This window comes from Diceros bicornis, chromosome 21, assembly GCF_020826845.1.
Source record: "Diceros bicornis minor isolate mBicDic1 chromosome 21, mDicBic1.mat.cur, whole genome shotgun sequence".
NCBI classification, from domain to species: domain Eukaryota; kingdom Metazoa; phylum Chordata; class Mammalia; order Perissodactyla; family Rhinocerotidae; genus Diceros; species Diceros bicornis.
This window is the reverse complement of record NC_080760.1, coordinates 46850294-46876804: the sequence shown is the minus strand read 5'-3', so window position 1 is coordinate 46876804 and position 26511 is coordinate 46850294. Positions and strand designations below refer to the sequence as shown.

General features: G+C 50.0%; 1 protein-coding gene across 1 annotated transcript in view; it reads right to left on the bottom strand.

Moving 5' to 3' along the window:
* The window catches only part of TG (thyroglobulin), a 256521-nt gene that overhangs the window by 215187 nt on the left and 14823 nt on the right, over positions 1 to 26511 (bottom strand). Inside the window, exons 9-18 of the mRNA XM_058564964.1 lie at positions 22599 to 23699; positions 21571 to 22158; positions 16700 to 16939; positions 12756 to 12893; positions 12303 to 12380; positions 11599 to 11711; positions 8892 to 8994; positions 7702 to 7902; positions 1788 to 1994; positions 291 to 445 (exon numbers count right to left, since the gene is read on the bottom strand). Coding sequence (XP_058420947.1) covers positions 291 to 445; positions 1788 to 1994; positions 7702 to 7902; positions 8892 to 8994; positions 11599 to 11711; positions 12303 to 12380; positions 12756 to 12893; positions 16700 to 16939; positions 21571 to 22158; positions 22599 to 23699 — 2924 coding nt within the window. The remainder of the gene's footprint in view (positions 1 to 290; positions 446 to 1787; positions 1995 to 7701; positions 7903 to 8891; positions 8995 to 11598; positions 11712 to 12302; positions 12381 to 12755; positions 12894 to 16699; positions 16940 to 21570; positions 22159 to 22598; positions 23700 to 26511) is intronic.

Below are 26511 nucleotides of genomic sequence, written 5' to 3'. Positions count from 1 at the left end.
AACTAACCCATGCCAAGGGATGCACAGAGCCTGGCCCATAATAAGCACTCAGCACGTGTTTGGTTTGACATCTTCCTGTAGGAAGAATGGCCAACGATGCAATGGGTACGGATTCCACCTCTGCTGCTCCATAAGTAGCCTTGGCCAAGTTACTTTCTCATCCTGAGCCTCAGTTTACCCATTGGTAAAATGAGCGTGGGTTGAGCGTGGGTTCATTTGAGCCCTGAGGTTCTCCAACACGATGACCCTGAGCTCCGTCCAAGCCCGCACTTGCTGGGAAGGCCACCCACCTGGATCTGGCAGAAGCCGCGGGCTGTGAGCTCGTCTAGTATGAAGACCTGGAGAACCCGCAGCAAGCCTGCGGGGTCGGCGCTGCACACCTGGCCGGGTGGGAGCTGGAGCTGGATCTGCGCTCGGGTCTGGAGGGTCTGCCACAGCTGGGGCCCTGCGGGCAAGCACCAGGAGTCAGCAGACATGGCGACAGAACTGTGCCCTTCTTTTCTTTTCTTTCTTCGGTTACTCCTCTGCCAAAATAACCCTTCTTCATCTAGCTTGGGTCACACAAGCACTGCCGTCTTGCATGGTCATCTTCAGAATCTAAACACTCCCTAGCATTACTTAGCACCCTCACAGCAAGTTCAGTCCTGCCTCAGTCTCCAAACCAGGCTGCTTTCCATCTGGGAGTCCTGGACATTCTTCTTGGAAAATCTTCCCTGCCACCTTGCATTCAAACAGGGCCACTCCATATGGTTTTTCTGGTTCAGAGTAGACACCATAGACTGTGAAAGGCAAACTCTAAGGTTGTTCAGTGCACAACATGAACAACTGTACACAGCAGCCCTACATTCAACTTCAGCAGCTTAAGACCCACGCCTCGCTTCTCCCAAGTCCCTTGCTCTACATCCATTTGTGACTGGCCTGCTCTTGATTTCAGCTTAGGCCACTCTGCCATAGGCAGGGGGACAGGCCACTTATTTGTCCAAATCACATTTTGAACTTTTTTTGGATAGCATTCTCTATCTCAGAATGCTTTGCAACAAATACTGTCCTTTGGCACTGTGCCAGCCACCTGGAGCCTTGTGACAGTTGGTCTCAGGATCTGGTTCTCTCTCCTAGACGCTCCTCTCACTGCCCTGGGTGGACCCAGTGCCAGCCCCCAGTGCCAGCCCCCAGTGTCCACCCTGCCCTGCCCAGCTGTGACTAACAAGAGCCAGCCTTTGCCAAGGCAGATGCAGTCAGAGCCCGGTGTTGCCTCACGGGTGTGTGCGTGTGAAAGTGGGTTCAGTGGGGAGAAAGGAGCTCTGCCGATATTCAGATAGGGCACAGGCCCACAGCGGTCAGAAGTGATGCCCCCGGAGCAGGGTCCAGGCTCTGCTCTGCCAAGCATTGGCCCTGGAACTCCAGATGGACCCACAAGAGAGGCTGGTGAGTCAGTGTCACTCTCAGAGCCCAGACAAGCAGCTCCGAGCTTGTCAACACCATAGTAAGCAATACGGCCATTGGAGCACCTACCTCCTGAACACAGTCCTACAGCCCAGACATCCCAGAAGACCCCGAAGTGATGGCAGTTCTCCTGAGGAGCAGGTGGCTCCAGAGAAGCCACAAAGGGGTCTGTGAAGCACATCTGCTCCTTCTAGAAGATGATCCATTGGGCCCTTTCTCCTGCTCTCGATGCCACCTGGCTTCCCATGGAAATGCTACACTTGGGTGGGGAAAATAAAGGTGCTCTGAGCCCTGAGCCCTGAGAGGGAACGGGGAGCCTGGCAGACATTCCCGAGGCCACTCACGCTGGCAGGCCTGGGGCTGGGGCGGCTGTGACACCCAGAGTCTCCTCTTGAGGCTGCACACCAGCGGCCCCGGCCGGAACGCGCTCCGGTAGCCCTGGCGACACAGCAGCTGGCACTGCTGGACGGTGGCCTCTCCTGAGGCTCGCTCACACAGGATCACCCCACTGGCCACCTCCGACACGTTGAATGGCAGTGGGCACTGCGGGTCTAGGAGAGGGAGAGAGGGGCAGCTGTGGGCATCTGCCCAGCACAAGGGGGGCTGAGCACTCTGCCTCTCGCTTCTCCTTCTCAGTGACACTGGGCCCTCCTCCTCTTCCCTTCCCCCGGCTATGCCAGGTTCCTTGGGCCCTGGCCTGGGCCTGCTCCCCTCCCTCTCTGCCCTCTTTTAGAACAAGCCCATTCTCTCTCATTTTAACAGACGGCTGAGCACGGATAACTCTAGTATCTTCATCTCCAGCTCAGACCCTCTTGAGTTTCTTCCCATCTCTAAATCCAATTACCAACTGGTCTTCTCCACCTCAAAGCCAACGTGTCAAGAACTCAGCATCTCCTGCCCACCCCTGCTCCTATTCAGTGAGCCAAGCTCAAGGAATGGCATCTCCAGCCACCCAGTCATCCCATGCCAGAAACACGGCGGCCATCCTAGACGGTCCCAGCTCCTCTGCCCTAGCATCAGCGAAGGCTGCAGCTCAGACCTTCTCTACTTCTCTGCAGTCCCGCTACACTTCCATCATTTAGATGTTCGTCATCCTTTTCCTGAACTGCTATTGAGGCTTCCTCACCAGGCTCCCGCATTTGGGCCTCATTGCCTGCCTTTCTGCTCCCGTGTCCAAATTCAGTCCCCACTGCCAGCAAAGAAATTGTAGCGAAGCTGGAAGTCAGCTCTCAATTCCCCCGAGAACCTGCTGACCCGCCCTTCCCCTCTCTGCTCTCATCTCCTCCAGCCCCCCTTTGCCTCAAGGTATAGCTGTCGTTCCCTGAACGTACACTGGTTGCACACTGTGTCCTTCCCTCTGCCTGCTCATCTGCCCAGAAGATTCCCTTTTTGGCCCTCAGACATCCACTCAGCACCTTTACCTTTCTAACCTCTCCCATGGTTCTCCTAGGCTGACCTAGTCTCCTCTCTCCAAGCTCTCAGGCCTGTGCGGGCCTCCATGTTATCAATTATTCCAGACCCTACTCATTCGCACCCTGGTCTCCCCTCTGGAGTGAGGCCACGGTGGGAAAGAGGGCACTTTTCCTCTGTTCACCCAGGCACAACACTGACCCCAGGACACAAGCTCCACGAATACGTTAAATAAGTGGGGGAATGAGCAAAAGAAAGAACAGACACACTCTGTGTGACAATTTCACACCCAACTTGAGGTTTAGTTAGCGTAGCCTTGCTGCCTCTATATGTCTCTGTTTAAAATCTGCAATCTGCATGTGATTCAGGGGTACTTGGGGGCCTCAGAGAGGGAGAATGAACCATTTTGATCTCCAGGGTGCATCCTGGGCTTGATGGCTTCTGGTTAGGATTTTGCACTGCGATCTGCAGGGGGCTTATTGAGTTGGCTCTTACCAACTGCTGTGTGTGGGGGTGAGAGTCAGCCTGGGGCTCTGGGGCAGCCCACTGGGCTTCGAATCCTGCCTCAATCACGTACTAGTCAGCGCCCTAGAGCAAGTTAATTAACTTCTTCTTATAAAATGGCGAGGATAACAATAATGCCTACCTCCTGGGGATGGTGGGAATCAAAATGAATTAAGACATGCAAAGAGCTTAGAAGAGTTACTGGCACATAAGAAATGCTCAATAAATGTTAGTCATTATTATTGCTATTAACAACAACAACAACAAGAGTAATACATTATTGCCTGGGTTGGAAATTCCAGGGTGTGAATTAATGCTTTCAGAACAATGAAATGGCATATGTTGTACTACAAAGGTAAACCAGCAGAAATAATAGCTGATATTTACCATGAATTTTAGGATCTCTGAAATTCTGTCATGATCAATATTTAATTGAATCTCACTCAAAATAGCCCTATGAAGTAGGCAGCCCTGGTATTATAATCCCCATTTTACAGACGAAGAAACTGAGGTTTGAGGATTTGGGGGGCAGAGCCAGGACTTGAGCACAGGTCCTTCAAATCTAACCACCACCCCAGCAGGGGAAGGGTCATGCTGCTCCCTAGTCTGGTGCTGTTTAGAGATGGGAAGACGCCCTTCCTCTGTGCTCCTGGGGGGCCACCAGCATATCCTTTTCGGAGCCCTCAGTACTGGGTGTTACAAGGGCCTGTTGATGTCTCCAAGGGCCCAGCCCTATTCCTAGCTTAGGCAGAGGTCTTGGGGCCACACGGAAAGCCCATCTGGCCGGGGAGCACTCCACCCCTCCACACTGAGGGATCGATGTGCACAGCCCCTCATGTCTCTGAGCCTCTGGTCCCACTTCTAGGGTGGGGATAAAGACCCCCAGCCCTTCCTACCACCAAGGTGGTCCAGGTACTGGAGGGAAGGTGTTGGGCAGCCTAGGAAAGCCAGAGCACCACTGATCTGTGAGTTCTCACATGCGGAGTGTGCCTGGGGCCAGGGGCTGGGGACGTGCAAGGGGCTCCAGAGACCAGTCAGCAAGGCCCCTATTTTGCAGCCCAGGTCACTGAAGCTGACAAGGCCAGAGAGGAGACTGGAACCTGCACCTCCTCACAGTATCTCAAGCCAGTGCTCATTCCTCTGTCCTTCATGACTTCCTGGGAAGTCAGCTGGGCTTCTCTGAGGACTTGGTAGGATCCCCAGCTTGACCTGACTCTGGTCCTTCCTGTGGGATGCCAGGGAAAACCCTCCGCCATCCGAGCCTCCAATACCACATCTCTAAAGTGAGAGCATTTACTTAAAAACTGTTTTTAGGGGCCAGCCCCGTGGCCTAGTGGTTAGGTTCAGTGCACTCCACTTTGGTGGCCCAGGTTCATGGGTTCAGATCCCAGGCATGGACCTACACCACTCGTCAGCCATGCTGTGGCAGAGACCCACATACAAAGTAGTGGAAGATTGGCAAAGATGTTAGCTCAGGGTGAATCTTCCTCAGCAAAAAAAAAAAAAGCTGTTTTTAAACTATGTGGCACTTAGCATGTGCCAGGTATGCTGTTAGCTTTACCCATATCAACTCATTTAATGCTCCCTATGATGCTATGGGGTAGGTCCCATTACCCCATTTCACAGATGCTAACACAGAGGCACACTGAGGGTAAATACCTTGCCTATGACCAGAGAGCTAGTACGTAGCAAAACCAGGGTTTGAGCCTCATCCTTCTGGTCCCAGAATCTGTGTTCTCCACCAGTGTGCTTGGTGTACATGCACATATGTGTAAAAGGCCAGGTGTCGATGAGGGAGACTGTGAGCAGCCCCTAGCACACAAGGTGAACCCTCAATAAATGCGGGGTCCCCCTCTAACCCTGCAGGATAGATCCCTATCCTGTGGCTCTTCCCATTGGTCTCCACTGCCTTTGTAGGATGCGGGCCAGTGAGTGCTTTGACCCGGCCGGGAGGGGGTTCCTCCTGGGTCCCAAATGTCCCCTGAGACACTGACGCTTCTCTCGCTGGTGTCAGCCTCCAGCAGACCTGCTTTCCTTCAGCCTTCTTCCCCAATTTCTCTGAAATGCACTGACTCCCCGGCTATGGTTTGACCCATCCGGCCTCCGCAGTCGGGGAGGAGGGGCTGAGGGGAAGAGGAAGACGTGTGGAGACCACAATTAGCTGAATACCACAGTGGCTAGCACTGGGGAGGGTATTTGGCATCTTTAATGTAATGGCATCCTGCCAAAGTTGTGCCCACTGGGAATCATTATTGCCACTTTAGAGATGAGGAAGATGGAGTCTCGAAGGAACTAAGGGCTTGCCCAGGGACACACGCCGGTGAGCAGACTGGAAACCAGCTCCTGCCTCCAGCCCCCTCGCTCAGGAGCTTGTGCACGTGGCTCATTCCTTGGGGGCCAGGGCTGCCTCAAGGGACCCCCGTGAACTGATTCCATCTTCACAGCAACCCTGAGAGGCAGGACTGTTGCCTCCTCAACCCACAGGTGGGGACTCTGAAGCATGGAGAAGTTAACTTTTCTGCTCTAAGTTCTACAGCAGTAAGTGGGGAGCCAGGCGTGGCCCCAGAGGCTGTGCTCTGAGCCACCAGGCTAAGCAGTTTATAGGAACGATTTGAATTAATCCTAACAATGACTAAGAAATAGCTACGATTCTCCATGCCAGTTTCACAGATTGGGAAACAGAGGTCCAGAGAGGTTAGGGGACTAGCCCAAGGTCACCCAGCAAAGGAGTGGCAGAGTTGACCTTCAAGTCTGGCTGGCTGGCCCCCACATCTGAGCTTTCTCTACCCACTCCGCAGTAAGTCGGGAGGAAGAGCCTTTGGGGGCTCATGTTAGCGCGGGCTGCTCCGCTTCCTAGCTGCGTGACTTTGGACATATTAACAAACCTCTGTGAGCCCCAGTTTTGCCATCTGAAAAATGGGAAGATAGGGCAATTCTATCTATTCACCTGCGTTATTGGGAGGCCAAAATGGGATAAGGGATGTGAAAGGTGGCTTTTAACCACTAAGTCTCTTCACACATGAGCTATGTTCATGGAATCCCGCAGGGCCGAGCCACATAGGGTCTCCCAAACCCTAAAAGAGCTGGGCTCCCAGACCTGTTTCTGGAGGAGACACGTCACTCTAATTCCTGGGTCCCAGATAGTGTGGACCCCTCTCAGATGCCCCAGAAATTGAATGTTGAAGGCTAACACTTCAACTCTCTCAGAAGCACAGGGAAGGAAGTTCCACTCACAAGTATCCATCAATGTTCCCTGACGTGGCAGCTGCCGAGAGCTACAGAGAGGAGCACGATGTGACAGGGTCCTGCCTGGAAGCAGACCCTGTACAGAGGGGAACTTCCCGGGGCTTTGGAGAGAAGGGGTGCGGTGAGAGCCACGGGCACAGCACAGGTTAGGGGCGAGAGAGGGAACAGATAAAAGGGGAAAGAGCCCCCAAAGAGAGCAGGTGACTCTTCCTTCCCACCCTTCCTTTGAAGGCTTCTTCTTCTCTTTGCAGATATAATAAAATCCTCTACGTACGTAAATCACTAGACCCAATTAAACCTCTCTGCAGTTCCAAAATGTGGCTTAGAAACTGCAAAATTTAAAAATAGAACAATAAGGAGAGCAACAGAAAGCCAACTGCACTAAAATCAGAATCATTTAGTGCACATTTCTCAACCCCACCAACCCAATACCTCAACTTATAATCAATATTTTGCAATGTCTTTATTTACTGTCCTGAAACAAAATTCACAGATAGTTCAACCTACTTTCTCACATAAATGTTAAAATGATTATAATGTCCTGTGACTTGAGTATATAGGAGAAATCAAAGGTAATTGATAATTAAATAATGTATTTTAATATTTAATAATGTATTTCAATATTCTAATATATATTGGTATGATATATATTTCAATATTTGATACCCAAATAATTTTTTAAACTAGAAATAAAAATAAACAAATCAACACGTCTACAATTTCCTGGAGCTCCCAGCCGAAATGGATCCACCTCCACTGAGGTCCTGCTGTCGGGTCCTCCTCCCCACTCGAGGATGGGGAGACCAGACCCAGAACCCCTCAACAAGCCAGTGCCCAAGCTTCCTGCGGTGCCCTCTCTGGAGATGCCCGCACAGGCTCTCCTTGATTTTAGCCCCAGGGCTGAGCACTTTTAGGAAGCAGACGCGAGTTTTGACATCATGGGACTCAACTGCAACCACATCCCTCATGCTCTTCCCTGTCTCTCCTCCCACCTACACTGTCCCAGGGCCTTTGGAGTCCCTCCAACCTGCTTGAAGGAAGAGATGGGCAGGTCCCCCCCACGAGCCCAGGGAGCCCCTCCAGGGGGTGACGACTTACTCTCACAGGCCAGCTGGCTCCCAGCCACGCGGGTCCCGGGCACCTCCTCTCCACTGCCCAGGACACACCAGCAGCTGCCCTCGGCCAGGTCACATTGCACTGGGGAAAAGCCTGCGTCCTCTATCCTGCAGGCTGGGGTGTAGCCTGGGCTGGCTCTCCTGGAAAGGACCCCACTCCGGAGCACTTCACAGAGGCTCGGGCCTGGACACAAAGGCAAGCCACATGGATTCTTTGCCCACATAGCTGCCACAGTCCTCGCCATCACCCGCTGCCACCCACCGCCACCCACCTGCAGGGTCTGGGGTGCCTCCCCACTGGGGTGTTAAGCTAGGACAGGGCAAAGACTGGGCCTGGCTCAGCTCTGTACTTCTCCTCCACGCACAAGCACCACACACACATACACACACACACACACACACACACTCCACCTGCCTTCAAGGAGCTTAGAGTCTTAAAGGAGATTTAAAGTAAGTGAGCAACTATAGTTCAGAGTGATAAGGCGACAATAGGAGATGTGCGGGGCAGTGAAGGAGCCCACAGGAAGGCACTGAACTCAGCTATGGAAGACTGAAGCCCCGAAGACTCCTGGAGGGGCTGATGTGTGGTCTGAGTAAGAATGAGCCAGGTAGGGGGTGGGGAGAGGGCGGGGAACCAGAACACGTGAAGGCCCAGGGGCAAGAGAGCATCTGCCTTCTTGAAAAGTCTGACTATAGTTTATTACAGCCAGATGCTGAAGCCTGTGAGGTGGAGGCACAAGAGAAGCAAAGGAAGATGCAGGAGCCAGATGTGCAGGGGCCGTGAGCCGTGGCCAGGAGCTCAGGCCGGCCCCGAGGACCACGGGGGTGTTGATGGTTTTCAGGCAAAGAAGGGACATCAGCACATTTACACTTGAGGGACAGCATCTCGACTTCACCCTGGAAACCAGACTGCAGGGCCGGCTGAAAGCTGAGGACCAGGGGAGGACCTGCTGGCGCGTCAGTGCTGCACAGCTGCTCACCCCGAGGAAGCAGCAGTGCCCACTTTCACAGGGACCAGTGCTGGTATTGCCCCTATTTTACAGATGAGAACACTGAGGTGTAGTGAGGTCAGAGGCTTCCACAGCTCTGGAACATGAAGCCAGCTCTTGGGACTCCAGACGCAGTGCTCATGGGGAGGGGTTGGGGGATGACGCTGGGGGGGTCGACACTCACACTGGGCAGTGCTGTTTGAGCCAGGCGGCACGTCCTCTCCTGAGGCTGGGTCCACACACCAGGTGCCAGCTCCCGACGCCTGCAGCCTGGCAAACTCTCCTGTCTGAGACAAAGCCGAAGTCATGTCACCCCAGGGAAGATGCTTTTCCAGCCCACAGGTCAGTGGACAGATGTCAAGAATGTCCTTTCCAAATGGCTTCTCCAAATGGAGGGACATGGGGTGGGGGGGCGCTCTCCTGTTCCAGACCCTTGACACACATTATTTGAATTGATGGTTATAACAACCCTAGGAGGCAGTGGCCACGGTTATCCCATTTCAGGGTGGGGAGACTGAGGCTCACTCAGAGAGGGAAAGTGACAGAGTGACGTCCCATAGGTGGGGAGCAGCCGGGGCCTAAACCATCCAGCCCCAAAGCCCAGCTGCTCTCCTGAACCAAACGCCCCCATTCCGGAAATGATTTTCAACAAGCATCCCTAGGAAACAGGAGTCTGTAACACCTGTAACACAGAATAAAGAAGACAGTCTCCGAGGCAGCTACCCAAACCCTGTGTCTGCCGGGCCCTCTCTCCCCGTGTCCTGGGCCAGCTGGGGAACGCTGGGCAAGCCCCTTCAACTCCCTGGGCCTCAATTTCCCCATCTAAAAAAAACAAGGTGGGACCAGATGGCTCCTTGAGCCGGTTCCTTCTAGGAACTCTGGATGGTAGAGAGTGTCATGTCTCCTACGCCAGAAAACCGTGAGAACAGGCAGGGGTGCTGGGGAAAGGAGCTGCCCCATGCTTCCCGGCGTCACTCAGTGTTCCTGGAGGTTTTCTTGGCTGCTTGTTCATTTTATACTCTGCGGTTCTATGTTCACAGACAAGAAATGACAGTAATAACAACACCAGCATCTACAGAGAACACGACCATGAGGCCCACCCTGTGCTAATCACCCCCACCCCGGGAGTGTCATCCAGTCCCTGGGAAGGAGGGACTCTACTGTCCCCATTCTATGCAAAGAGGCCCAGAGAGAGCAGTTGATGCGCCCCTGATCGCACAGCTTGTCGGCTATACGGGTGAGATTCACACCCAAGCAAGGTTAGAGAAAGTTTTATGGGATAAAAGTTTAAAAGTGAGAACATGGGGCTGGCCCCGTGGCATAGCAGTTAAGTTTGCCCGCTCCGTTTTGGCAGCCTAGGGTTCGCAGGTTTGGATCCCAGGTGCGGACTGATGCACCGCTTATCAAGCCATGCTGTGGCGGCATCCTATATAAAGTAGATGAAGCTGGGCACAGATGTTAGCCCAGGGCCAGTCTTCCTCAGCAAAAAAAGAGGAGGATTGGCAACAGATGTTAGCTCAGGGCTGATCTTCCTCAAAAAAAAAAAAATGAGAGCATTCTAGCCATTAACTTGACTTTTGCTGAGGAGTTGGGTTAAAGGCACAGCCATCCAGTTTGGGCGGTGGAAGTTTTGGGTTCTGTACCCTGGCACCTGGGTCCTCCATGGAAGCCAGGCTGGGAACCACGTGGTCAGAGGGCCTCTGGAACCTGCTCTGACTCACTTCTCCCGCTCTCAGAGCTGTGGTTCTCCTCCATGGGCAAACATCGGCAACCGGGACAATGGAGCAGACTTCTACACCAGCAGTAGGGGGCTGTCAGCCAAGATAGGAGACTAAGTAGGCTCATTTCTCAACAAAACGCAGTCGAATTGGGGTCCATGTTCACAGTACCAAACAATAATCATAATAAAGAATAATAAGAAGAAGACATTTACTCAGTGATTCACAGGTTCACTAACTTCTACGTTGCTGATTTCATCTGATTTTTACAAAGCCTCTGGATGCTGAGCTGAGCAGATGGCGGTGTTCCTCTCATCCCTATTTTAGGGAGGGGAAACTGAGGCACAGAGACTTCTATCACTTGGCAAGTAAGTGGTTAAGATTCCAGTAAGAATCCTTTCTCTAGGAGCTTTTACATCAGCTGCTGCACTGAATTATTGCAATCATCCAGGGATCTGGGAGGGTATTATGAGGTCTCCCATTTGTATTAAGAACTAGATATGATGGGCAGAGCCAGCCCTGATGGCCTAGGGGTTAAAGTTCTGCTCACTCTGCTTTGGTGGCCCAGGTTCAGTTCCCAGATGCGGAACCACACCACTGGTCTGTCAGTAGCCATGCTGTGGTGGTGGCTCACGTAGAAGAACCAGAAGAACTTACAACTATACACAACTATGTGCTGGGGCTTTGGTGGGGGGAAGGAAGAAAAAAGGAGGAAGATTGGCAACAGATGTTAGCTTAGGGTGAAACTTCCCCTGCAAAAAATGAAAAAAAATAAATAAATAAAATAAAAGAAACAGACATGATGGCCATGACAACGTGGCCAAGACAACTTTAGGAAAAGCACGGCAACAACTATATATGTATAGATTATTTTTCAGAGTTTTCACGAACTATATTTCCTTGGGGCCTTAAAACAACCCCAGCACTAGGCAGGATGAAAATGTGGCCCGATCTCAGGATAAATAAAGCAAACTGGAGCACAGAGAAGGTAAGAAAAGTGCCCAAGGTCACACAGCCAGGGTAGCCAGGGCTAGGACAAAAATCCAGGCCTAGAATTCCCTGTGAGGTTTCAACTGAAACAAATTTATTGAAAACTAGGAAAGTCATCCTCAACCCGTGGGAGAAAGTTCTGGCTTCCCTCCTTGCACCCCTCCTGGGCCTTCAGAGTCTGACCTCTAGGCAAGTTGGGATGAACAGGTCTTCAGGAGATGGGTCTCCTTGGGATCTGGCCTGTTTCCAGCTGGAAAGCAGCCCACTGGCTTGAGATTTCTCACAGGGGGTGGGGCCTGTGGGAGAGAGAGAAGGCTCTTAACAGACTGGTGGTGGGCACCGAGGGAGAGCAGGGAGCCCCGGCTGGCCCGGGTGTCAGAGCTGTGCATCTGGTGGATGGAGGTGCCTGCACAGAGAGGGGAACCTCAAAGGAGGAGCAGGCTGAGGTTCAGGGACAAAGACCCACGTGGGATGTACCATCTTTGAGATGTAAAGGGGGCAGCTGATTACATGGGTCGGAACCTCGGCAGGGAGGCTGGGCTGTAGAACAGGTGTGAGCTGGTTGTTGAAACTGCACAAGCGGATGACGCTGCCCAGATGGCGGGTGTAGTGGGAGGTGTGGGGGAGAACCGGGGCTCTTTCCCCGCTCTCAGCAGCCTCTGTCCACCTGGGAAACTAGGAGCACAGATTAGGAAGGTCCTAGGTCAGTGAGGGGCTTCCAGGCCCGGGGACGTAGGAAATGTGGTCTGGCAGACCCTTCGCTGGTCTGGAGCGCACTCGAGGGCTGACCCTTGGAGCCTCTGAGCAGTTGGGTAATGACAGCTGGCGCCACCAGCCTAGAGTGCCCTCCCCAGGGTCAGGCGGGGGAGTCTGCGGGCTTCACTTACACTGGGGCATCTGCGGGGAGCGGGCAGTCAGTGAGGCAGGGACATACCCCCCCTTCTCGTCCACACACCAGCAGAGTCCTAGAAAAGAGCCACAGGTCGGAAGTTCAGACAGTGCATGGAGATACTTGACCCCGGGTGTCCCGCAAACAGCTTTCCTTCTTTGCATTCATAGCGGTGCCAGGAAGGTCCCTCATCCATCCCCCTGCCTGTGTCCCTTGCCCAACATTGTCTACCATCACAGGTCTTAGCACTCCGGTCCCCCAGCAATCTTCCACTTGACCGTCAGGCTAGTAGAAGGTCACTGCTCCCATTGCACAGATGAGGCGGCCAAAGCCCAGAGAACCTTAAGGGATATGCCACCAGCCACCAACAACGGGCCTAGAGTCCAGCCCATTCCTCTAAATGAAAAGAAGGGGTGTCCCTCAGCCCCCCAAGGGCACCCGTCCCCCTCACCAGTCCGGGCGTGGCACTGCACGGGTTCCCATCTTCCGAGCGCATCACACTGGGGCACGTAGGGGCCGGACCACAGGAGGGCAGGTGCCCGTGCGGGGTCGCCCAGGGAAAGGCGGCGTCTCTGATAGAAGTCAGAGGCTGGAGTCAGGAGAGAGGAGCAGAGACGTGAGCGCCTAGCCTGGAAAAGCCCCGCAGGGGGGCTCTGTCGCTGAGAATGACCTAGCAGGTCCCTGTTCCAACACAAGGAGGCCTTTTATTTATGTGACAAACATTTCCAGGCAAAATATGACAGGGGCTCCTTGAGCAGTGGGTAGGCACTCACCAGACCGTTCTTTAAAAATGGAAATGTAGGGGCCGGCCCGGTGGCGCAAGCGGTTAGGTGCGCGCGCTCCGCTGCGGCGGCCCGGGGTTCGCTGGTTCGGATCCCGGGCGCGCACCGACGCACTGCTTGGTAAGCCATGCTGTGGCGGCGTCCCATATAAAGTGGAGGAAGATGGGCACGGATGTTAGCCCAGGGCCGTCTTCCTCAGCAAAAAAAGAGGAGGATTGGCGGATGTTAGCTCAGGGCTGATCTCCTCACAAAAAAAAAAAAAAAAAAAAAATGGAAATGTAGGCTGGCGTTTGAAGGAATCATTGTTGTCGTCTCTCAGTAACTTTCCATAGAGTCGATTAGGTCAATGAAGTGTCTTCAGGCACGTGAGATAACAGTCATAATAGACAGCATTTATCCCACATCTCCTATGTGCCGGGCAAGACTCAAGTCCATGCTTTAATCAACTGACTCCTCACAACGACCCTCTAAGAGGGGTAATATTGTCCCATTTAGTGGGTGAGAAACTGAGGCACAGGTGGGTTACACCGCTGACCCAGGACTCACAGCTGGGAGTGGAGGGACTGGACTTGGACACAAGAAGTCATCTGTGTGAACTACCCTCTTGTCTTCCACCAAACTCTTACAGGTTACTTCTTCACTCCCTCGAAGCTTTGCTCCCCACAGAATCTTATCTGATCTTCGCAGAAGCTCCCTGCAGGCTGAATTTTTACCTCCAGGCAAGGAAACGGACTCAAGGAAGGAGGCTAAGTGACTCACACAGTGGTCGTCCTGCTCAAAAGGACTACCCTGTCCTCAGCTCAGCGTCCCCCCCGCCCGGCCAGGCTTTCTTCAAGGCCTTCTCCACCACGGACGTACTAGTGACTATACTTATTTATCTTGCTTAGGTTTGTCTCTTCCACACCAGCACTGAAGCCCTTGGGTGCAAGGATTTGTGTTCATTGTGTGCGTAGAGCAAAGCTGCCTCATGGTAGGCACTCGAGAAGTATTTGTTGAATGAAAAAGAAAAACTAATAAATGCATGCATGTGGAAAGAAGGGGTGAGGGGTAGTGGTCAAGACATATGACCAGTTGGTCCGGGTCTCCCAGCTCTCCCCGTGAAGTCTGATTTGCCCCCAGCACCATCCTCCTTCTGGGTAGCCATGAACTGTCTCCCAGGCCCTTTCTCAGGCCCTACCTCCACCATCCTCTCCACTCCTACAGGTGCTGGCGGTGGGGTTGTGGGGCAGGGGATGCAACCACAGGGTCCTCCTGGGGATCCTAGAGGAGAAGGGCCACCTCCGGGGCTGCCCAGTGTGCAGTGGCCTGCCTCACACTGGAGCAGATCTCCCAGCTCACCACTTTTCAGAGACGGGCTTCATGGCTCCCCGAGGGCAGAGCTTGAAGTCATCAGGACACCACCAGCCCACCGTCAGACCCTCTGAGGAGACCAGAGTCCCCGTTTGAAGTGTCCTGGTGCAGGGGACAGGGCTCAGTAGTCTGATAAGCCTCGACCTGAATCCCGGCACTGCACTTCTTGGCTGCGTGATCATGAGCAGGTTGCCCAACCTCTCTGGGCCTGAGTTTCCCCATCTGTGAATGGGTCTAATACTTACCTAACAGGGTAAGTGTGATATTTTTATCAAAAGAGCTTAAGCACCAAGCTCATGTCAGGCACAGCTGTGTACCTGTACTCCCGTGTCCTCCCGCACCCTCATTAGGCCCTGGGACACTGCTACCATGTTCTGTTGGCCAAAGATGTTTTGTGGCCCTATCTCTTTTTGTCCTGGTCCTTCGATCCCCAGACTCTCCAGGACCTGGAGGTCCACACACGAGAAGCTTCCTCTCCTCTGCAACAGGGGAGATGCCTCTTCTCATCTCGAGGGATTCCAAGGAAAATGAGCAACCCACTCCTTCTCTAGAGACACTTCCTCTTTCCCACAGCCTCAGATGTGCAAGACCAGAGCCTCAGCTCGGTGGAGAGGAACTTCCTCAGCTCGGCTTCTGAGGAAATGCTCTCAAGCCATTCAACAAATAAGTCTCCAGGGCACCAAGAGCTTCCTCGCCCCTTCCTCTATCTCTCCCTCCCTAAGCAATGTGGTCACACTACAAGGGCATCAACCCCGTCAACCCTACTCCTCTCTTTGATTTCAGCAAATCCTGTCCATGCACAAAATTTAAAACAAGTGGTTTCTTGCCCAAAGCAGAAGTCTCCAAGTCTCTGAGGAACAGAGAAAAGAAGGGCCTGGGTCTGGGGTGAGGGGAGGGGACGGAAGAGAAAGAAAGAGGAGAGGAAAGAAACAAGAAGGATCGTTGACCAAAGCTTACTGGGCTCCCACCATCCGTCAGGCACTGTGCCAGGCTCTGGGATTTAAACATGAGTTAAGACGTGGTGCCCTGTCCTCCAAAAGAGACGCCTGGTGAGGGAGAGAGGCAGGAAGCAGAGCTGGCCCATGGGAGATGCTCCCATGCAGCTAGGAGAACAAAGAAAACAGAGAGCTGAGGGCAAGACAGCAGCAGACATTGCAGAGATGGGAAAGCAGGGAGCCCCGGCCCGTGGAGTGGGCGCTCTTTGTCTTGGTACAGATGTTGTTGGTGGAACACTGCTTTGCTGTTTTGTGACCTGAGCCCGGAGAACCCATACAGGGAACCAGCTGAGATAATCTGTCAGGGGGTGGGAGACTCGGGGATGCTTGGAGATACAGGAGTCATTTGTCCCTGCCAAGTTGGTGTAGGGTCAGTGAGAGAATTGGGAGGGACCTGGGACCCTCCTGCTCCAGCAGCCTGCAGGTGGTGGAAGAAGAACAGAGGCTCTGAATGAGACGGATCTAGGCTCCAAGCCCAGCCACACCAGGGACCAGCTGGGCAGGGGCCAGACCACCAGCGTCACATCAAGATTCTGCTAGTTATTAATTGGGTGAACTTGGATGTGTAACTTAACCCCAGTTTCCACATTTGAAAGGAATCACAGATGGTGATTATAGCATCGTTCTCATGGAATCTTTGGAGGATTCAGTGCAAAGATCTGGTAATCCACTTAGCATAGAAAGAGCCTAGCTGGGGTAAGTTTCACATAATGTTTAGCTGTTATTATGGACTAGAGCACGGCGGGCTCTCTGAGAGTATTTCTCAGTCATATGCAGGTACACATTCGTGCTTTTTGGAGTTTCTATCAGGGCTAGATAGATCACACGTGGAAGATGCCTAAAACCGAGTAGTTCCTCAGTAGTGAGGGTCCCTCTCCTCTACCCCTTCAGGGTGTTCCTGAATCCCTGGAAGTGGAAGGAAGCTTGGAACAGGCCATGAGGGGCCTCTGCGCATTTGGGGCTGGAGCTCCTCCCATTGTAACACGATATTTGGCTCCATGGCGGCCTGCAGGCACCCTGGGCAATACAAAACATGGAGAACTGCCCCCAGGTGGCTCTACTAGAGGATTTGGGAGCATCTTGGAGAGGTGTGCATCATTCCAGCTTTGAAAAGTATCACGAGACCACTTTGCCTTTTCTCTCCCAGGAACCCATCAGCCTGGGGAAATCAAGGCAACAAAGACTTGAAGGTGACAGAAGAGCAGCTAATTCGAGCTCTTGCTTCCCCACAGGGATGGAACCAGAAACCGGAAGGGCATGACACTCACTAGACTGAGCTGCCAAACGAATGGCATAATCGCTCCCACTCAGAAACTTCTCCAAGAAAGTCTCCCGGGATGGAGAGAGCCAAGGAAGGCTGAGCTCCTCACTGGTCAGCTGGATTCCCTTGGCCACTAGGAAACTCTCTCCCAGAGGGAACCAAGAACTGTTGGAAGCCAAGACAATCTCTTCCGTTTCTTTAATGAACCGCAGGACATGAAGCTTCGTTTCCTCACAAGAGCCAGGACCTAGAGGAATAAAGACATCATAGATGGATTCACCTACCACATACAGCTCCCTTGGACCCCTTGGAAGTATGCACATATGCACACACACATTTCTGCCTCAGCCGTTTCCTTCACCCCAGCTCCTTTCACAGCTTGGAATGTTCTTTCTGCTTTGCCTCCACAATTTCATTCACTCAACATTTATGGAGGACCTACCATGTAAGATTAGTAATAGCTAACGTTTACTCCATGTCAGGCATTGTACTCAGCACATCTACACAAACAATCTAATTTAATCTATGCAACAGCCCAACAGGATATTATTCTTATCCATGTGTTTCAGATAAGAAACTGAGGCATGGGGAAGTCACATATCTTAAACAAGCTCCTAGCTAGCAACTAGTTGATTCAGAATTCCAGTCTAGTCACTATAACTCTGGAACCAGCAATCTTGACCAGCTGCCTCTAATGGAAGGATGGACAGATGGATGGATGGATGGGTGGGTGGATGGATGGATGGATGGATGGATGGATGGATGCATGCATGCATGGATGGATGCATGGATGGATAGTTGAATAGACTGGGGAGTGGATGGATGAATGGATATCAAAACTCAAAGGGAAGCATTGTAGGTTAGCAGAGAGTTATTTTTGTAAGGAGGAAAGAGCATGCTCTCAGAGACCTCTGGGTTCAAATGCCAGCTAGAACACTTATTAGCTATGTGATTTTCGATAATGTGCTTAGCTCTTTTGAGCTTCAGGCTTGTGATCTGTGAAATGGGGATAACTGGGGCATCCACCTATAGGGATTTTGTAATTATTCTACGAAGTGTTGCAGCTGAAGTGCCTGGCACGGTGTCTGGCCCGTGTTGTCCTCGAAATTGTCACTGCTAACAAAAGCCACCCTAGACATATTTATTTCAACCAATCACATTGTGAATTCAACAAGGAATGTGGTCGGTGGATTCTTGTGAGAGCATAGGAACAGCAGCAACCCTTGACTTCTGGGATGTGAAGACACTATTGCTTTCTGGGGATGTTTTTGATCAAATACTCTATTCTATCAATCCCAGCAATTTGGAATGCCTGAAGCAAAAACTCACATTTAAAGATCTATGCTTGCTCTCCATTTCTTCCAGAATAGAATGAAAATTCGGTAACTGGACACGGAAGGCCTTTTAAAATCTGGCCCCAATTTACCATTAGCCTCTCCTTCCATTATTCCCTCCTAAGTCCCCTCTCTAACTACCACATTGATCTTTTCCCCACCCCATTCCCAGCAAAGCAGACCCTTTCACAGCTTCCCTGACTTGACATATACTATTTCCTCTGCCAGGAAGGGCCTGCCACACATTTTTGGCTGGACAAATATCCATCACGACCCAGAAGCTGATGCCATGCAAATCTTTACCCAGTTCCCCAGTCAGTGAGTACCCCGCTCTCTGGGCATCTGCCATTGCATTTTATGTCTTCCTACTTCTGTTCTACTATTTCAGTTTATTATTCACCTAACGTCACGTCAGTTTCCCCCACTGGCCTCTCTGCCCCTAAAGGGCATGCACCACACCTGTCTCACAACTGTCTCCTCATCCCACAGCACAGTGCACACAGTGGGTGGTCCATAAATGTGTATTAAATGAAGAAAGCAAAATTTGAAACAGGCCAGAGACAGTGATATGGGACCTGACAGGACCTGACCTCGTACCCGCAGAGGCATCATCCTTGCATATGTGTAGGAAGTTATTGGTCACTTCATTACATACTACCAATTGTATTAGTCTAGTTATTTATTAATTACTTTCTGTATACCAGGTCTGGCACTTTACATCTATTATCTTTTATAATTCTCAGACCAGCCCATTTGAGGTAGTCACTTGTCATAACTCAGATTTCACAGATGAAACTAAGACCGAGAGGAGTCACATTCCTCTAGCTCCCAGAGTAGTACGTGACAGACCCAGAATTCAAGACAACTGATCTGTCCTCCAGGTCAGTCCTTCTCAAGCTTCAGGGAGCACTGGATCCACCTGGGGATATTGTGGAAATGCAGATTTTGACTCAGCAGGTGGGGTCCAAGATTCTGAATTTCTAACAAGTTCCCAAGGTAACGCTAATGCTGCTGAGCCACACTTTGAGTATCAACGCTCTGAACCAACAGTCACCAAACCCTTTTGATAATATACCCCTATCAACAAAAGAGTTCGAGCATGCACCCCCAAAATACGTGTATTTCTTTATTTATAAAGCATGCACATGTACCACTATAATAATATACTAGGTACTGTTTTCCCAAATGTTTCAGCTGTTAGCACTTAATTGCAAAAAAAAAAAAAAAAAAAATAGGAATTTAAAAGGAAGAGATAAAATACCAAATACAGATGAAAGTTCTAATACTTGCTTCCCAGTGGGTTGCCTTGTACATCCAGTTGTCTACTCTAGACAGTCTGTCGTTATTCAATGAAAAAGCCCATATATTCTAAGCCTTGTTCTAATGCTTTGTCCAGCATTCAGGCCAAGGCGAGTAACACTAGCTACTAAAGTTATTAAGCACTTTTGGTATCAGCAACTCAGGCCCCAAAAATCGGTTCCAAAAAGGACCAAATTCTGTCTTAAAGCACCTAAATTATAGGAGTGTCCCCATGCAGCAGACCTGACCATTGGTATAGAGAATCTCAAAAAATAAATAAGACTTCTTGTGTAACAGTCATGTCAATATCTATCTGGTGACTTTGAGGTTCAGCCTATTGCTAGAACTTGACGTTTTAATGGAGAATCCTAGTAGTGAGTTCTCCAGGCTGTACAAAATGCCCAGGGCATTACTGTTCTCATCAGATATTCCTATCGCCCAATGTTCTAAAAACCCACTTGTTGCTAAAGCCTAAACTTTGGCTAATGTCAAAATAGTCCGATTAATTTTAACATTACCCTGAAAGGTCTGGACCATGTTGAACATTGCAAAGAATGAACTGAGTTATTTCACTGGACTCGAGCAGCCATAATATTACCTGTAATATTAGCCACTGCTGGTTAAGGAGCATCTGGTTTGATAATAACAGTGTTACATCTGTCTGGTTGTTCTTTCAAACTGCTGGTATGGCTATTTGGTGATACGGCATTTTAATTTACGACACAGAGTCGGCCCAATTCTGTTTATGCCTCACACTCTGCAGCTCTAAGTCCAGCTGCCACAAAGCTGAACTTGCAAACTTCCTTCAGCAGCTCTCCAATTAGCCCTTTAATTAACCCCCTCAAGTAAATTCAAGGCACTTTGAAGGCAAAAGGACTTCCTGAGGTCCCAAAGTCCTTGTAAGTAGCAAGACCATCATAATACGTGTTGGTTAATCAAAGCGTGCACCTACCTTATGAGAGATTACCAAAGCATTTGCCAGAGAGGGCAAGAGCCAGGTCATATTCACGTTATAGCCTTTAGTGGGCCTAAGATAACACTTTGCACACATTGATTTAAATACAGTCATGTGTCCCTTAACGACAGGGATATGTTCTGAGAAATGCGTCGTTAGGTAATCTCATCGTGCGAATAACATAGAGTGTACTTACACAAATCTAGATGGTATATCCTACTACACACTAGGCTATATGGTACTAATCTTAGGGGACCACCATCGTATATGCAGTCCATTGTTGACCGAAATGTCATTATGCAGTGCATGACTGTAATCGATTATGTGAAAATTTTAAAATGAACTACATTGACTTTGCCAACACCTGACTGTGTAGATGTGGGGAAATCACTCCCCTTCTATGAGCCTCGGCGTTACGGACTGAATGTTTGTGTTCCCCTAAAATTTCTGTGTTTAAGCCCTAACCCCAATGTGATGGAATTTGGCAGTGGGACCTTTGGGAGGTGATTAGGTTTAGATGAGGTCCTGAGGGTGGGGTCCTCATGATGGGATTAGTGTCTTTATAAAAAGATGAGGAAACCAGAACCCTTTCTCCCTCTGCCATGTGAATACACAGTGAGAAGGTGGCCATCTGCCAGCCAGGAAGATGATTCTCAGCGGGAACCAAATCTTCCAGCACCTTGATCTTGGACTTCCACCCTCCAGAACTATGAGAAATGAATGTCTGTGGGTTAAACCATCCAGTCTATGGTATTGCATTATAGCAGTCCAACCTAACTAATACATTTGCTTTCCTCAAATATACATTGAAGGAATGAAACTGGTCATATCTAAACTCGACTTCAGCTTTGACACTCAATGCCCTCCCACCACCCATCTGTTTTTTTTTTTAACAATTTTATTTCAAGCAATAGTTACAGGATTGCATTTTTTTTTTTTTTTGTGAGGAAGATCAGCCCTGAGCTAACATCCCTGCCAATCTTCCTCTTGTTTGCTGAGGAAGACTGGCCCTAAGCTAACATCTATGGCCAATCCTCCTCCTTTTTTTCCCTTTTTCTCCCCAAAGCCCCAGTAGACACTTGTATGTCATAGTTGCACATCCTTCTAGTTTCTGTATGTGGGACGCCGCCTCAGCACGGCCAGACAAGCGCTGCGTCGGTGCGCACCTGGGATCTGAACACGGGCTGCCAGTAGTGGAGCACGTGCACTTAACCACTAAGCCACGGGGCCGGCCCCCACCCATCCTTTTTCAAGAAGCACAAACTCAGCTCTTCACATCGTGTAACTCACATGCTGGGACCTTGTTTGGCTCAGCCCGTGTTCCTTCCAGTTCTTGACCAGCCTCATCCACACACCAGCAGCTCCGAAGGTCCAAATGTGCCAAAGGAAGGCTGAAGTCTGAGTAGGGCCCTGGGTATCGGCTGAGCTCGCCATGTAGGATCTGCCAAAAGAGGTAGGGCTCCAGGAGGATGTTCTCTCCAGGCTGGATCAGCTTCCCTTCCAACACTGCCAGTGGGACATCTTGGAGAGAAGAGTATCTTGCCAGCCCTGGGAAGATGCCTTGTTGGCCAGCTTCATACAGACTTTGAATAAAGAGATGGAAGCTTCTGGAAGCTGCTTCTCTATAGTCCATGATCTTCACTAGCAGTTCAGCAGGGGACAGCTCCTGGCCGCCATTGTTCTGAGCCTCCCATCGTTCGTACCACTCGAAGGCCTGCTCAGGGGGCCCGTCGCATTGCACACGTCTCCACTGCCCATTGGTGCTGCACTGTGGAATGTAGATGCTGGAGAGGGTGGGTGGCATGCTGGAATTAGAGACTAGGGCCCGCACTGCCCCAAGGAAGTCTTGCTCTGCCTGTAACTGACAGGGCGTGGGGCCTGGGGAGGAACAAAGCACAGGCGTGTCAGGTTAAGAAGTTCAATGACCCCAAAAAACCAAGATGAAAGCCCTTAACTGTCCAAATTCCATCTAAAACCCATAGAAATCCATAGAAACCCATAGAAATCCCATCATCCTTAAATTTGTAAACAACTTCTAGACAGAGAGCATCCCCATCACTAAATCGGCCCTGTTGAGACCAGCTGTTGTCAGCACTGCACAAATATATGCGGCAATTCCTTAAGGTCAAATAAATCTCCCTACTCACTCATTAGAATGGTTACCATTATCAAGACTTTTCTGGACAATTTTTAGTTAACCAGCAAATTTTACCATTAGCAGAAGTTTGGGCTTTAGCTATGACCAAATTCTTTTTTCTGTAATGCATTGTTTCAGGGTCCCAAGAGAGAATCAGAGTCTGTGGATTTAACAGACTTACATTGCTTGGGTTCTTCAGGTAGGCTTCGAGTTCCGGGAATAGGCTGACCCTCAGCGTCAACACAGTAGCACTCTGAGTTGAAGCACTGGACAGGAAGAAAACGCCCCTCGCTGGTACACGAAGGGACAAACAAGCTGGACCCAGCAGGCTGGCTACTCGACAGGCTTTGCATGCGAGCCCTTTGCTTTTCACACTCTGTGGGGCACCTGGGTCGTCCACCTCTAACCCTCGAGCCGGGGAGTTCTTTGCCGCGGGAATCCACACACCAGCACTCTCCAGCAAAGCACTGGACATCCTCATAGCTTCCTTCTGCAGTGCATGACGGGACAAAAAGGCTGCCAGGTGTCTGCTCACAGCCCTTGGAGCTGAGCACCACTTCCATCACATCACCTAAATCCCTTGCTACGTCTTCTGGCACAGAAATAGCATGCTGTAAGAAGAGAAGGAATTCTGGAAGCTCCAGGAGAGAAGAAAGGAATTTCAGGGCATTTTGGTTCTCTTGTAAGTTGATTTCAAAGCCAAAGCTGCCCACAATGGGTTTATTCATAGCAACACCCTTCTTAGAGGCTTCGGGGGTTTCTGTGGCAGGATTTGAATCCAATCCCACAGAGAGGGGCTCGGCTAGATCTGCTAGTGCCCCTCCATTCTGGAAGCCTGGGAGACCAAATTGCTGGAAAAATTGACTGAAGTTAAATGTGCCTCTTGTGCCAAGGGCTCCAGACAAGTTAAACCGGCCAACATTCACCAAAAATTTCCCTCCAAAGAGGTTTTGCTGGAGCCGCTTTGGGTTGGTGGTAAACTGAAGGGCAAGACGAGCCAGCTCTCGGGAGGGAAAAATTGCTCTGACGGCTTCTTGGAGGAGACTTTCTGAGGTGGAAAACTGTTTATCCTGCCCTTCTACCATTGGGTGGAGAATCCCAGAGTCCACAAAGAGCTCCTTGATCAAGGATGGGCAGGATGTGGTAAATCTGGCTACCTTCTGAGAGACCTGTTGTTTCTCAGGAGCCAAGAACAAGTTGTGCCAGCTGAAGTAGCCTGAAGGCCCAAAGTGGAGTCTGGACAGGGCCTGCCGCCTCTCTGAGGTGCAGGATTGGTCTTCAGCTGCACAGAGCAAATGGGAAAAATGGTTTTAACATCACAAGTAATCCTGAGACAACCCTTCAGATCTTTCTGGCAGTAAGATGTCAAAAAATTCAATCAAGGCCACCTACATTTTGTACCTCTTTCTTCTCTGTATCCTTTATTGTTTCTTTCCCTCTGAGCAGAGTCTGTGGTGGCCATTGGGGGAATAAGTATTTCAGTTGACGTAACTGCCTCTCCTAGCTTTTACTAGAGGGTGACCCCTTCTAAGGCCAGGCTCACAGACACCAGCCTACTTTCTGGAAACCTGACCACACACTTGCACCAACTCTTGTGGGTTGCTTGGTGCCCCCAACCCACCCCCCGTCTCCTCCACCCACTGTTCGCGTCCACTTGGAACCTCAGATTGTGATCTTATTTGGAAATAGAGTCTTTGCAGATGTAATTAGTCTTAACTAATGAGGGTGGGCCCTAAATCCAATGACTGGTGTCCTTATAAGAAGGTCGTATGAAGACACAGAGAGACACACACAGAAGAAGGCCATGTGAAGATAGAGGCAGAGATTGGAGTCATGCAGCTGTAAGCCCAGGATCGCCATCAACCACCAGAACTAAGAAGGGGCAAGGAAGGATTCTTCCCTAGAGCTTTCAGAGGGAGCTGCCCCTGCCAACACCTTGATTTCAGACTTCTGGCCTCTAGAACTGTGAGATAATATATTTCTGTTGTTTTAAGCCACCCAGCTTGTGGTAATTTGTTACGGCAGTCCTAGGAAACTAATATACCAACAAATTCTTATTTGTTTTTAATGAAATGTTGTTTCCCAGCATCTCTTGTTGGAATTCTTAATGGACTTTCATGCTTCATTATATGCTCTTCATGTGGCTACCTAATTCCTCCTTGTGGGTTGCCTTATCTAGGCTAACTAATTTATAGTCTCTTTGAGGAAAAGAACCATACTTTAAATGCTATTAGTATTTCCTATAATAAGAAATATTTTCCTATGTTGAATAATTAAGATTATAATATAATACGATGATGCCCCACTTGGCAAACACACTTAGTACATTCTTCTAGGCTTCTTGACGTTTCCTTGAAATTACTAATTAAACAGTGATCCACTCAGTCAACTCCATGCGTGGTCAGATCATTTTATCTGATACCCTAGGGTGACTGTAATCACATTAAGAAATTTTTAAATTCAAATTCCAAGTGTCTCAGTCACAAAGGTGGAAGTAAGTAAGCTCCATTTTTCTCCATAAAACCATAAATCTTAGAGGTCTTCAACCACCCACCCACTCCCAACTTTTAAAATAATTCTTTCCCTTTGGTTCACATGGATGCCAAAAAGGAAGTCAGCCAATTTCCTTCGGTAACCAGGCAACAGAGAAAGAACTGGAACGTGTGGTCAGACAGAAGGAACAAAAAGACTGGCAACATCAGAACACATAACACATCCCTCAACAGGGCCCTGGCTTCCTCTAATGGATGTTACGGGAAGGTGTGCAAGAAACAAAGTTCACCGCTTTGCTTATTCTTTTTCCAAATTAAGAGCATGTCCCTTCCATTCATTTGTTATGTAGCGTTACCAAGGCAAAAAAATTCAGATATTGGTTCCATGTGGTGTTTGTTTCCACGGAAATCGGACTGATATACTAGATAGAGAAAATAAAACTATATGATCCATGCATTTGGTAGAACTTTTGGTTTTAATTTGGAAAACCACAGTTCTTCATTTCCACCTGGAAATTGGAGGGCACAATATTCTCTAGGTTTTAATAAAATGTAATTGTAAATACTTTCAAGGCAGAGCTTCAAAAGTTTCTTCTTCTACATTCTCTATTTATCCTCTACCGACATCCTAGCAGAGAGAACACTACCAAACAGGCAGAGTACTCCAAATGTTAAGTTGGAGAAATCAAATGATTTAACGGGAACCGTTGAATGAATATTAACACACATCTATTTTGAGGCTATAAAAAGACCTGCACTCCTCCTTCACTGTTTCAATTCTTGCTGAATCCATCCAGCTCACCCAATGGGAGGCCCGTGAGGGCTCCTGGCTTCCTCCCCCTCCCTCACCACTAACATCCCGCAGAATCTCAATGGTAAGATGGAATGGAGTCTTACTGGAATGCCTAGCGACATTTCTCAAGTCCACACCCTTCTCCTCAGCCTACTGCTTCTCCTTTAGTACTGGTTCCCATACTGGGTTGAATAGTGTCTCCCCAAAATTCATGTCCTTCCTGCAACCTCAGAATGTGACCTTATTTGGCAATAGGGTCATTGTAGAAGGAAATAGTTAAGCTGAAGTCACACTAGACTGGAGTGGGCTCTCAGTCCTCTATCACTGGTGTTATAGGAAGCAGAGAAGAGACACAGAGGCAGACACAGAGGGACGACAGCCATGTGATGACAGAGGCAGAGTTTGGAGTCATGCTGCCACAAAGCAAGGCATGCCAAAGATTGTCAGCAACTACCACAAGCTAGGAAGAGGCGAGGAAGGATCCTCCCCCGGAGCCTTCAGAGGGAGCATGGCCCTTGATTTCTGACTTCTAGCCTCCAGAACTGTGAAAGAATAAATTTCTGCTGTTCTAAGCCATTCAGTTTGTGGTAATTTGTTATGGCAGACCCAGGAAACAAATGCAGCCCCTCATTCCTCTTTAGGACATTGCAATGACCTTCAAAATGGCCCCATTGCCTGCAGTCTGATGCTCCTTTCAATCTCTCCTCCAAAATGCCTGGGCGATCTTTCTTACACACAAAACCCATCATGGCACTCTCCAGCTTAAAACCCCTCAACATCGTCACCTGACCTCCAAGATGAAGCCCCAA